Source organism: Gavialis gangeticus, unplaced genomic scaffold (assembly GCF_001723915.1).
Source record: "Gavialis gangeticus isolate Ggan-Ray unplaced genomic scaffold, GavGan_comp1, whole genome shotgun sequence".
In the NCBI taxonomy this organism is placed as follows: domain Eukaryota; kingdom Metazoa; phylum Chordata; order Crocodylia; family Gavialidae; genus Gavialis; species Gavialis gangeticus.
The window spans coordinates 35,016,710-35,030,477 of record NW_017728994.1 but is presented as its reverse complement, the minus strand read 5'-3'; the positions used below and the strand labels follow the sequence as shown (position 1 = coordinate 35,030,477).

Below are 13,768 nucleotides of genomic sequence, written 5' to 3'. Positions count from 1 at the left end.
CGCCACACTTCAAGAGGGATGTGGATAACCTGGAGAGGGTACAGAGAAGGGCCACTCCTATGGTTAAGGGCTTGCAGGCCAAGCCCTACAAGGAGAGACTAGGGCACCTGGACCTCTTCAGCTTCCGCAAGAGAAGGTTGAGAGGCGATCTTGTGCCTGCCTATAAATTCATTATGGGGGCACAGAAGGGAATTGGTGAGGCTCGACCCACCAAGGTGCCCCTGGGAGTTACAAGAAATAATGGCCATAAGCTAGCAGAGAGCAGATTTAGACTGGACATTAGGAAGAACTTCTTCATAGTTAGAATGGTCAAACTCTGGAATGGAGTCCCAAGGAAAGTGGTGCTCTCCCCTACCCTGGGGGTCTTCAAGAGGAGGTTAGATAGGCATCTGGCTGGGGTCATCTGAACCCAGCACACTTTCCTGCCTATGCAGGGGGTTGGACTCAATGATCTATTGAGGTCCCTTCCGACCCTAACATCTATGAATCTGTCCTGGAAAAACATGTGATTTCCAGCCAGATATGATGTCTGTGGTTTTTTTGAAGCTCCAGAAAATTGCTGCTGGTATTAGTTTGCATTAATCTGGAAATTACTGCAGAATTCACTTAATGTTATCACCAAAATTAATTCTCAAAATTGTAGAATTTCACCAGCCACTTTAATATATCAGCTCTCTGAAATCTTTTTATTGGTACAAGAACTAATATTTGCAGGTATAAAAATCCAGTGACTTTCTTAAGAATGCCTAATCTGATCCTTTTTTGTCTTTTTTCATTAAATGACATAATGAAAGCTGTTTGGAAAAAATCATCTTTCTCCTATATTCTGTAGATTTTCTCTGGACTTGTAGGATTGCGAAAGATCTGCAATCATCCTGATCTTTTCTCTGGTGGCCCCAAGGTCTTGAAAAGTGTACCAGATAATGAAATAGATGAAGTGGATCAGTTTGGATATTGGAAACGTTCTGGAAAAATGATAGTGGTAGAATCACTGCTGAAAATATGGCATAAGCAGGGTCACAGAGTGCTGCTGTTTACTCAGTCAAGACAGGTAAGAATATCTTAGAATCATATAAACGTAGGGCTGGAAGGGAGCTCAAGATAGGATCATCCCTATCTATACTATTCTTGACAAGTGTTGATCTAACCCAGGGGTCAGCAACATTTTCAGGAGGCAAGCCAGAATGACCCAACTCAGTAGGTCAGTGCTAGGACCCATCTGCTGCATGCTACTCCATGTCTATCTGCAGCATGGCATGGACGAAACACTTGGCCACAGTACAGCATAAGCAAAGCCTAGCACCACCGAAGCCCTTGACAGGCTAGAACCTGTAGCTCCATGGGCCTGATTCAGCCCATGGGCTATAGGTGTTTGACTCCTGGTTGAACCTGTTCTTAAAAACTATGGGGACAACCTTACGTGCAGCAATAAGTTTACTAGACAAACTTAACACAGTTGTGTATTAGAAAACAAAATTCCAGTGCCCCTGCAAAGTGTCAATGATGAAACATTCCTTTAGTTTCTTATGTTTGGTAACTGGAGACTAGGGGTGCCTCTACATGTGTGGGGATGCTACTCTGGTATGCTGTAGTTACAGCACATCCGAGCAGGCTTAATTAATCGAGTCTCCTGGAGCATGATAATTAACCTGTTCCTGCAGCCTCCATGCCTCATGCATTCAACCCCTGTGCTTCAGAATGGCACTGGTGGGGGCACTTTAAAACTCATCAAATGAGCATGAGTTAAAGTGTCCCTGCTGTCATTTTTAAGCATGTGGGACGTTGAATACATGAGACACTGCAGGTGCTTTAATTAGAGCAGTTCTTGAGCCATTCTAATTAAAGCGCCCCTCCCACCCCTAAGCATGTGTAAAGATGCCCTAGATGTCTATTCCATTGGAATTCTTAGAGGGACTTTATATGCTGAGTGTAGTTAAATATATTTTGGGTAAATGTTGCTCTCAGGTTTACCAGTGTACATCCAGAATAATTCCTTTTAGCCATTGATGTAACTGAGTTGCATTTGGTTCAGAACAACAGAACAAATAACTATGTAAGATAAGGAATTGCAGTTAATGGATTTGGTATTGTCAGTCAGTTTCTGACAGGGGGTGCAATTTGCTACATACCATGAATGAAGTTAATTTGCCCTCTCTTAGAATTGTACTCCTATGCTGTTCAGTGGGAGTTCTAACCATTTTAGAGAGTTTGAGTTTGTTTGTTTTTTGTTTTTTCCTGGAAAGGCCTGAACTGTCCATTTAATTGCCATTTTGGTTAATACTAGAAATGCTTATGACATGACATGCTATTCAGTTAAATTTCATGCTCAGATTTCATTAGAATCTTTCTATAACTACAGATGCTACACATCCTTGAAGCGTTTTTGAGAGACAGAAACTATTCCTACCTCAAGATGGATGGTACCACAACAATCGCATCCAGACAGCCTCTTATAACAAGATACAATGAGGTGCGAAATTGCAGCCCTCCCATAAATTCTTACCAGTGATTGATGCTTGAGGTCAATCAAAATAGACTGCTTTTAACTATTTCCTCTGGTGCATCTGAAAGCATTTCTTCCATTTCAGTAGTTACTATAGCTTAAATCTCTGGGTGGTAGGATCTCTTAAGCTTTTTGAGTTCTGAATCAAGACAAACTGTTTCTCTTAAGGTAAGGAGTAAGAGAAAGAAATTGCCATTTTTTGCCTAAATTGAAGCTTGGTTCTCTGAACCAAGGCCCAAGACTGAATAAGAAATGTTCTTGTAAAAGAATGAATAAATATTGTTGAGTTGAATAAATTGTTGAATTAATAAACTATTTGAGTTTGTCTAATAAAAGATGTCAGCTTTACCTGAAGAACCTACGTCCTTAGACCAACATGGCTACACCCTATATCCCTGAACAAACATTAGGCTTTAATATCTGACTTCTGGTCAGAAAACTGAATAAGTAAACAAGGCAACATTAGGCATATCCTGATCCCTTTACATCTTTGTCAGATTTGCTGACTTGACTGACAGAATTGAGTTTTTGCACTTGTTAGCTTTGCACAGTCAGTGCTGCCATGGAAGATCAAGTTAGATAGTACTGTCTGATGCATCACCAACAGAAGGGATAATTATGGTCTTGTAGAATCAATGTTACTCTGTATGAAGTGGCAGAGAGAGTTTTCAACACCAGCCTATATCATTCTTCATTGAAACAACCATTGCCACTACTAAGGTGCCAACATAGCTGCAGGAGATCAGTTTCTAGCTCAGGAGGGGCTGGCTGAAACTCAGCCCAGGTACTATTGAAGCAACACTAGTGGGAAGGGAGGAGTGTTTTAAGCTCTACCATATCGCTATTTCTCTATTTAAGGCTTGCAAGCGCATTTGTCAAAGCAGAATGAAGCCTCTGGACCCAGTTTGGCCGGGAAGGGGCAGCATCTAAAAATGCTGTCTCTATAGGTTCCTAAAAAATTCAACTTCTCTTCCCAGATAAGGACTGCCAAAATAATCCATGTATGTGTTAGCTCCAGGTTAGAGTCCTATAGCTTACTGTACCTAAAGCTGTGTGCATAGCCTCCAGCTAATAGGGAATGTGTCTGTCTCCTGCATGATCTACAGTGCCATAAGGACACCTACTTCACTGGTTCCAAGCTAGCTTTTGGTAGCAGTGTAGTACCATGGTCCAACTTTTCTAAGCAATTAATAAGTCAAACTCTAGCTACATTAGATCATATTTTGATCTAATGACCTACTGTAACAGTTGTATTTCTCTGGAACAACAAAGATCACAAAGCCCAGGACAAAATGTGAGATTTGGGGACAATGCATTCTTTACTAATAGAATCTAAGTATGGAATTAACTTCCACCAGATATATGATGAAACAAGAGTGACAAAAATGTTAAACTATGCAACAACCCAGAATGAAATCCTTACAGTGTTTTTTCCAGAGAGTTTGTGGTATAGGTGCACATCATGATTTCATTGTGAATATTTGAATTAGATCTAGACTGCAGATTAATTTTGGTTTTCTACTTCTATGTTACTGACTAAAGTGGACCACTCTTTCTTACATAAAAATACACAATTGGTCTATACAAAATTAGCAGGAGAAAAGTAACATTCTACTTTGATAATTAAGCTTTGCTAAATTCTGTCTTGTATTGCATGTGTTACAGGATAAATCCATATTTATTTTTCTTCTTACAACTCGAGTTGGTGGCATTGGAATCAACCTGACAGGTGCTGACAGGGTTATTATCTATGATCCTGACTGGAATCCCAGTACAGACACACAGGTTGGTGTTGCTTGGTTCATCATGTTCCATTTAACAGCCAAATTGAAAGAAATGGGGGTTGAAAGAAGAGGGGGCTTCTTAAATTTTTTTCTGAACTATCTAGTGAGATTCAGGACATGTCTACGTGAGATGCTTTACACGCAGTAGACTAATCTACTGAGCAGTAAAGCGTCACATATGTGGAGCATTTACAGCACAGTAAATAAGGCTACTGCACAATTATCTAGTACCTGTAAATACAGGTACTTACTGCACAGTACTGCGTGTATAGACACAGGGAACAAATTTGCTCCCAGTCAGCCTAGGCAGCAGTGGGGCATAGGAGACGGGGAGCTTTCTGTCCCTGGTCCTGGTGCTGCTCAGTTTCTGGCTACCCCCCAGGAGTCAGGAGCTGGTAACTGCCAGGACTGGGGATCTCTCTGCTCTCTATCCTGGCTCCCAGTACAGACCTGGAAGCTCCAGAGAGTGAGTGCTAGGTCTGCAGAGCATCTCTGCACAGCGCAGAGCTGGGAACTCCAGCACCCACTCCCTCTCCAGAGTTCCCACCTCCACACCCACGCAGAGCTGTTTGAGGGGGCAGGCGTGTCTGGGAAGCAGGGCAGCTGCCAGTGAGCATTGTATCCCCACCCCCCCTGCCCTGTTCAGCAGGGGACTGGACAGGAACTATCCCACAAGCAGGGCAGCTGCCAGCAAGCCCCCTGCCAAGTGGCTCAACAGTATCAGTAGCAACACCCTCCTCCTCCCCTTCTAAAGCACGTAAAATGTACATTGGTGCCATATCCTGAGTGGAAGTTACCATTATGCTGGTACTGTTGAAGAACTGGTCTTATCTATGAGTGTAATAGGGCTTTGAGAATTCTTGCCCCATTTGAATGGATGAGACTGGAGGAACTTTATTCTTTTAATTTGGGGCATTATTTTTTAGCAATTTCATAGTTCATTTTAGTCAAATATTAAAACAGCCTACATATCTCAAAACTAATTTAAAATCACTCTTTCTTCTTGTGTTCGTGAGCTGCCTTCTGTAAATTCATCATTGAAAATATCAGGGTGTGTATGTTAGTTTCCTCTTTGTAAATGTAGTTTAATTTTCTATTTATTGGGAGGAAATAGGACTCCAGTCAACTGTCAGCACAAGTCTTTGAAAATTCTTGCAGATACATTCTGAGTGATCCAGATTGTTTCATGTACGAAATACTTCCTAAAACCCAATGAGGAATTAGGAAGTCTTCTTACTAATTAAATTGAGAAAAAAGAAAAGGCTTCTGGACAATACGTGAATAAAATCTAGTTAATGTATGAAATGGATCTTAATCTGAGATATGGTTATCCAAGGGGCAACATTATCCTGCATTAACTTTTAATTCTAACTGTTGGATAAAGTTATTTATCACTTTAGAATCAGATTCTTAAAATTGTTTACATCTTTTTTTGAGCTGTCTTTCCATCAGCATAGAAATGTGGTTATTATAATCTCTCAAACTGTGCTAGTTTCCAGAGTACATTTAGAACACATGTTGGTGCCAGTAGTTCACTGTGTATACAGCCCTTTATTTCTGAAAGGTAGTTTCTGCTAAATAAAACTTTCATGCTATAGGCTCGAGAGCGTGCTTGGAGAATAGGCCAGACGAAACAGGTGACTGTGTACAGACTTCTTACTGCAGGTACAATAGAAGAGAAGATTTACCACAGGTAAGTGGTACTGATATTCATTGATAACTTAACTGTCTTAAGCAGGTGAATGTCTGTTGGAGCCCCCTTTTGAAATTCTGCCACCAAATGGGTGATAAGGATTGAAGGATTTGATAGTATTATGAAAAAATGTAATCGGGTTATAACTTTGTTGAATGTAGCTGGAATGTTACGCGCACACACACACGCACGTACACATGCACGCGCATGCACACACACACGCACGCGCACACACACTTTTTTTCCAAAAAAGAGCTGTTAGAAATTAACATTTACATTTTACATGAGGAACTACGATAACTGCAGTTTCTGCCATTTAAGCTTGGGACAGGTAAAAGCAAAAATAAACTGTGCAAACCACAAGGAGCAGAATACAGTAATTAGCACTCAGCTCCCAAGCTGCTGCCACTAAGTTAATTAAAACAAGAAAGATTTTCTTTTTCCCTTCATTCTGCCTTAAAAAAATGGTGTATATTTTGTTCTGGGGTTGAGAAAATACAGTATTTTTCATCAGCAGATCTTAGCGCATTGTTATCATACCATGTCTATAAGCAGGGACACTGAACCACAGGAAGATAGGGTGACTTCCCCACTGTCCCTCACCAGGCCAAGAGCAGAACTAGTAGTAGGAGCCAGGTTTCCTTAAGCCCACAGACCAGCATTCACTTCATAAGCCATATCTCCTCTCATTAATTTCTATGGGAGCAGTTAAGCAAATGCTTGTTGCTCATTTTTTGCCCCTTGGAGCAGTTTCCATACTTAGTGAATCTTTACAAACACCATTTAGTACTCTGAAAAGTGTGCTGCCTTTAGAACAAAAAATACTTGAATGACACTACCGTATGTTACCTTTCCAATATTAAAAAAATGCTGTTTAGCAGATCTGCTCCCTGAGGGTGTTGAGACACAAGTCCAATGACTTCATTACCAAAGACAGGCTACTGTTCTTATTATTTGTTAGATGTGCAAAACCAGAGCAACCCTAAATTAGTGAACTGCATTCTGTTAATTCTGATGGACTACCAACAGTTTCATTTACACATTTTTCAGTCAGATACAAGAGCACAAACAGACACAGGGTGCAGGAGTCAGGATTTAAAGTACAATTTAAATATTATCAAATGTTTTATAAATCATTTTCTTGTCTGCCAAAATCTGATTTCAGGAGTCAGCATTTGATAAAACCTTTTAATACAGCTGATTCTCTCATTAATATTGCATCCAAGGCCTTGTGGGTTCTGTGTCCCTCCCCACATACCTAGGTGTACTGTCATTCCTTCCCTAACTTGAAACAACAAGATTTCTAGAATTTTGCACAGTACATATGTAACTTGTGATCGGTAAGGGAAAAAAAAGAACAAAATAAATAGTTACTCTGAAACTATTAAAGTGAACCAAAGTCGTCAAACAGATGGCTGTTTAATATTTAGATATGTTTAGAATACAAGCAACATATCAAATATATGTATGTGCAACCCCCGCTTAATGCTGTTTCACTTAGGGCTATTTTGCTATAACGCTGTTTGAAATTAATACCTGATTTCACTTAGCGCTCAGGAAGTTTTGTTATAACACTCGTGGTCGCCATCTTGGGTCATTAAAAACAATTGCGGTCACCATCTTGGGTCATCAGATACTTCTGGTTTCGCTTAACGCTCATTTAGCTTAACGCTTGTTTTTTCAGGAACCAGTTAAGAGCACTAAGCAAGGATTGCCTGTACCTGTAAATCAAGGGTGTCGAACTCTGGTCCTAAAGGCTGGATGAGTGGCTCAAGGATCAGACTCACAGACCCTTCCCCTCACTCCTGCCCTAGCATACTGAATCCAGCACCCACTCCAGCCAGTCTGGGACCTGTTGCATGTGTCACAGATCCTGGAGTGGGTGGAATGGGCACTGTGTGCAGAGCAGTCTGCTTGGGGACACGTAGCATAGATCACAGTCTGCACCACACACAGCACCAGCGCTGGGAACCGCTGCACGTGGCACCCACTCCAGCCAGTCTGGGACCTGCACTGCACCACTGCACATGCAGGCACTATATGTAGTGCAGGTTCCAAACGAGAGCAGGTACTGCAGAGTTGCATGTAGTACAGTCTGATCACAGTGGGTGCTGCATGCAGCACGGTGCCAGCTCTGGCCAGTCTGGAATCTGTGCTGTACGCCACAGTTGCTCCAGGACGTATGCCACACATGCCAACCTGTATGGCACAGTCCTGGATCAGCCAGAGTGGGCACTGCATGCCTGGTCCCTGACTGTGGGGGTGGTCTGGCATGCACTATGTTCCATGTGGCCTGTTTAGACCCAAGAGCAGCACTGAGAACCAGATCATGGGGCTCTGTGGGCTATAAGTTTGACACCTCTGCAATAAACCCCTAACTCTTAGTTTTCCTCTCCACTCAACTGTCTTCTAAATAGTTAGCCTCATTCATGTAAATTCAAAATGATAGTACTTTGATGTTACCTAGCTACACATTTCCCTTTACAATAAAGCCCTCTTTTTAAAATGCAGATAAATGAAAAAGTATGTAATAAAATGCCAACAGTTTATTGAGTCCATTTCCCAGTCGCCTTACCACATAGACATAAAGTTTCCACTGCTATTTGGCTTGCATCCCACCATCAAACTTTGCTTTGAATGACCCTGACCACACAGAGGAAGTGGGGCCTAAGGGTCTGAACAGTCAGAGTTATTTTCAGAATATTGCAAGGCAGTACAGTGAGCCTCAAGAAAATCACCTTTTACTTGTTGCCTCAGTTTCTTTGTCTGTGAAATGCAGATAATACTGATAATCTTCAGGATTCTTTGGGAGGCTAAATTGGGCATTCTAATCTGCTTTGAAATGGAAACAATTGTATTATTGTCCTGGGGTCTAGTTCAAAACCATGCTGGTCAGAAATGTGTTTGAACATAGATTTTTCCCCACATGGTCCTATCGGGGCCTAACTGTGGTGTGGACAAGAGGAAAAGATTTTGAGAATCAGTTTGCAACCCAAGTAGGCAATGTCTGCTTTGGATGGAAAAAATTGCTATAAAAAACCACACAGGATAGATGAGCATAACTGCAGAGATGGGTTAAAGCTAAACAGAAGTCTAAATGTATCACTGCCAAATATATTGGTCTGGAAGCCGAGCCAAATACTCCCTAACTCCAATTTTTTTTAAACCTGTTTTAACAGAAATTATCTAGTCTATGCCATCAGATGCTATCAGGCTCTATGCTGGTGCATTGCCTCTTTCCATCTCAGCCCATTCAACCAACGTCGTGGCATTAAAATATAATCATTCTAATGGGCCCCCACCCTTTCATTGAGCTTTACTGTAGTGTATACCAGGTTTTCAGTTTTAATGTACAAAACATTCCTAGCCGTGAAGTTTTTTACAACTTAAGATAAGTGATGTCTCGTAGGACATTTCAGGATGGTGGCTACCCAGTGTGTTATGGGATTGCTGAAATGCAATAAATTCCTATGGTTAACAATTTAGTGGATTGTTTAAAAGTTACCATAACTCAGATTGTCTCTGTAAAGCAAGCATCTTCCTCCTACTGCTTAATTGTTCTGTAGGGTAAAATTTGTGTTGACAGAATTTCTCTTTGAGTACTTTATTCGATAGTTAAACATAGCTAGATATTGTTTCATATATAGAACAATTGTATTTTTTTTCCAGACAAATCTTCAAACAGTTTTTAACAAACAGAGTGTTGAAAGATCCAAAACAAAGGCGATTTTTTAAATCCAATGATCTTTATGAACTTTTCACTCTGAGCAGCCCAGACGGGTCTCAAGGAACAGAAACCAGTGCTATTTTCGCAGGTATGAGAAATATTTTTCCTTAACTATACACATGATTTTTATACAATGAGACAATTCAAAATGTTTAATTATTAAAATCAATTTCATACATATATAACAGGTACTGGGTCAGATGTTCAAGCTCCAAAACGTCAATCAAAACGAAAATTTGTAAAGCCACCTGATAATGCTTCTGAAAGTGGTCTCCATCATAAAGGACACATTTCATCTAAATACAGCAAGCCCTCATGTTCCCCCTCAACAGGACATCTAACTAATTCCTCTGAAGGAGTTGAGGCAGGTGGCAGAACCAAAGGAAACTCTGATACTTTTAACCCAAATTGTGCTACAGAAGATGATTCACAAGTACTTCATAATATGGATTCATTGGTTAAGGGTGAAGAGAAGAGTTTAGACACAGTTGACAGGTCTGTGTTACAACCACTCCCAGGGAATGCTGAGACTCCAGAGAACCTTGGATTCATCAGTGAAGTTCATGGAGCACCTGGTGTAAGTATTGAGAGGGGAACCAACAGCTCACAGGAAAAGCAGAAAGCAGATTTTGAAGTTGGACAGTTAGGTAATAATCATTATAAATGCACCTCAAAAACAAACCATAGCATAGATATGCTGGCACATGAGGGCTGCAAGAATAACCAAAAGAAGCCAAAAAATAAAAAAGACGCCAAATTTGAAGGGGAACGCATCTCACATCTAGTGAAACAAAAACAATACAGGAAAGAGGACAATGAAGAGAAGGAGGACGATCAAAAGAAGAATGATGATTATGTCTTGGAGAAACTTTTCAAAAAGTCAGGTAACCTTTTTATTCATTTGTACAATGCCAGTTTAAGAAACATACGTAAAATCTACATGAGTGGGTTGTCGTCATTGTGAGTGCTAGTAACTCTAATCCAATAGAGGATACACAGGGCTATGTGAAACTTCAGTAGCCAATTCGATTTGGAGGAGATTTGGCAGCCAAATCCCCGAATCGAACTGGGAGATCCATTAAAAGGTCTGAATCAATTCTGAAGCCTCCAAATCAATTCAGAGAAATTCAGAGATTTGGCTTTAGACCATACAGGCAGCAGTCCTCAATGACACTGGACACAGCTGCCTCCAGTTGATCTGTTGTGATGGGCAGAGTGGGGAAGAGGCATGGGGGGTGGGGGCGGAACAGATCAACACCCCTACAGCAAGGGAAGGATTCGAGCTAAAACAAGCTGTCCAGCCAGGGCAGGGGGTGCAGGGCTTGGGGAGGGGGGCTCCCACCACTGTGTGCCGCCTGTTGGGGAGCTGCTCTTCCAGTGACTCCTCTGGCGGCTGTCACCATTGGTCCGGGAGGGCATGGGAACAGGTGTTTCCCCTGGATTTGCTCAGGGCGGGCTGGGCCGGGCTGACCTCTGGGAGGCTAGCTCCAGTTGCCCACCACTGGGCTGCACTTCATGGGGCAGGTGGCGCCTGGACTGTGCTCCAGGCAGCTAACCCCAGCTGCAGCCTGGAGTGCAGCCCTGGCTCTGCCTGCCCCGCAGAGTACAGCCCAGCAGCAGGGGCTTGCTGCCCAGAGCACAGCCCTGGCTTGCCCACCCCGCAGAGCACAGCCTAACAGCGGGGGATTCCCACCCGGAGTGCAGCCCTGGCACTGCCCACCCCACAGAGCACAGCGGAGCGGGATCTAGCGGGGGCTGCAGCCACCCTAAAATTCCCCGTAGCCCTTGTGCTGGTTCCACCCTGATCCAGGTGCACGTGCCCACCTCCATGCCCTGCCGCTGCTCGCCCAGTTGGGGTGGGGCAAAGCAGTTTGTCCAGGTGGTGCAGGGAGGCTGGAGCGGCGCTGTGCGCCGTTTGTCTGAGGCAGCACAGTGGCATCATCCCGCACCTCCCCACCCCAGCTGGGCAAGTGGCGAGAAGGCATAGCCCCTGCTCCCAGCACTTTCCCCCATCTGTCTGGAGTGCAACCTGGCCCGCCGTGTGCAGATCTGGGGGCACACATCTGCTCCCATGCCTTCCCAGACTAGCGGCGAGAGCTGCCAAAGGTGCTACTGGAAGGGGAGCTCCCGGACCAGCAGCGCACAGTGGTGTGCAGTGGCAGGAGCTCCCCTCCCCCAATCCCTCCCTCGCTGTGGGACGTTGATTTGCCCCCTCCACATACCTCCTTTCCCTCCCCGCTCTGCCCACCACAACAGACTTACCAGCTGGAGGCCACTGTGTCCAGCATCATCGAAGATGGCTGTCTGTATAGTTTATGGCTGAATCTTCAGATCTGAATCAGTCAATTTGAATCAGGACAGTGATCACCGAATCAAATCACTGTACCTCCGAATCGGCTGAATCTGAATCAAATACTTGCTGCTTTGCACAGGACAGCAGTATTCATGAGCTCTGATGTTCTGAAGTTACTACTTAATCAAGAATAGTATCCTTCAAATTGACGAGATGAGTTAGTGTGCGCTCAGAAATACAGCCAAACTGATGGTAACTGGGAGAAGTATAAATGCATGAATTTTGACTCCAATAGCACTAGAAATATTTTATTCCCAATATGATTTCAATTATTTCACATTTCAAGTGACTCTAGTGAAATGTTGAACATGTCTACAATATATAAAAATGGATAAGGTTGAAAAAAAATGACTAGCTGTTTCCTCCTTGTATCTGTCTCATTAGGAGTACACAGTGTTATGAAGCATGATGTTATTATGGAAGCTTCCAGTCCAGATTACGTGCTAATGGAAGCAGAAGCAAACCGAGTGGCCCAGGATGCCTTAAGAGCCTTAAAGATCTCCCGACAGCGATGTTTAGGAGCAGCTTTTGGTGTGCCAACCTGGACAGGCAGCAGTGGGCTATCTGGTGCCCCCTCGGGAATAAAGTAAAATTTAGTTTCCACATTTTTTGCAATCTGTAGTGCTGGGGGTTTAATAGGTTGGTTTTGTACTGGCTAAAGTGTGCTGGATTTGCATCAAAAACTTTTTAAATATTTACTAGATGAAATATAATCAGATTTGTAAGATTGCTTAGAAATATTAATTTTGTTTAAAATTTTTAAGACAGTTTTTCAAGACTTTCTTTTCAAGTGACTTAGACACTTAGAAAAGACATTAGCAAGTGGGGCTTTAGTTCCTAGATCCTTTAAATGTTTTTGAAAATTTTCCCACATCACAGAGGAGAGATGAGAATAAAATTAGAATTATTCAGGGGTCACTATAAATTAATGTTTAGCCTGTGAGTATACTGCTTTCGTATTGTTAATCCCTCAAGCTAAGTAGTTTCATAGATTTCATAGACATTTGGGCTGGAAGGGGCCCTGGAGGATCGAGTCCAGCCCACCGCCCCAGGAGCAGGATGTCAGCAGGGATCATAGGATCCCAGCAAGATAAGCATCCAATTTTGAAGGCGTTCAAAGTAGGCACTTGAACCACCTTAGGTGGCAGTCTGTTCCAAACCTTGGGGGCTCAGACAGTGAAGAAGTTCTTTGTTATGTCCAGCCTGAACTGGTCACAGTGGAGTTTGTGACCATTTGATCTTGTCATGCCTTGGGGGGCTCTGGTGAACAGTCGTTCCCCCAGATCCTGATGAGCACCCCTGATAAACTTATAGGTGGCCACCAGATGACCCTTGAGCCTGCACTTTTCCAGGCTGAATAGCCCCATTGCTCTCAGCCTGTCATCATAAGGTCTGTTTTCCTGACCTCTGATCATGTGCGTGGCTCTCCTCTGCACCCTCTCAAGCTTTTGCGCATGCTTTCTGAATTGCAGAGCCCAAAATTGGGCACAGTACTCCAGCTGCGGCCTCACCAAGGCCAAGTACAATGGGAGAATGACATCCCGGGATCTGCTTGAGAAGCATCTATAGATGCAAGCCAGCATTTTGCTCACTTTACTAGCCGCAGCATCACACTGAAGGCTCATGTTCATCTTGTGGTCAACCATGACCCCCAAGTCCCTTTCATCTGTAGTGCTAACCAGCATAGCACTACTGAGCCTATAAGCAT

The 13,768-nt window shown here is 43.0% G+C and overlaps 1 protein-coding gene across 1 annotated transcript in view; it reads left to right on the top strand.

The window, feature by feature from the left end:
* ERCC6 (ERCC excision repair 6, chromatin remodeling factor) overlaps positions 1-13,768 on the top strand; it is a 99,147-nt gene that overhangs the window by 76,016 nt on the left and 9,363 nt on the right. The window contains exons 13-19 of the mRNA XM_019502572.1: positions 833-1,051; positions 2,360-2,470; positions 4,169-4,288; positions 5,886-5,980; positions 9,650-9,795; positions 9,896-10,591; positions 12,445-12,646. Of these exons, the coding sequence (XP_019358117.1) occupies positions 833-1,051; positions 2,360-2,470; positions 4,169-4,288; positions 5,886-5,980; positions 9,650-9,795; positions 9,896-10,591; positions 12,445-12,646 (1,589 nt within the window). The remainder of the gene's footprint in view (positions 1-832; positions 1,052-2,359; positions 2,471-4,168; positions 4,289-5,885; positions 5,981-9,649; positions 9,796-9,895; positions 10,592-12,444; positions 12,647-13,768) is intronic.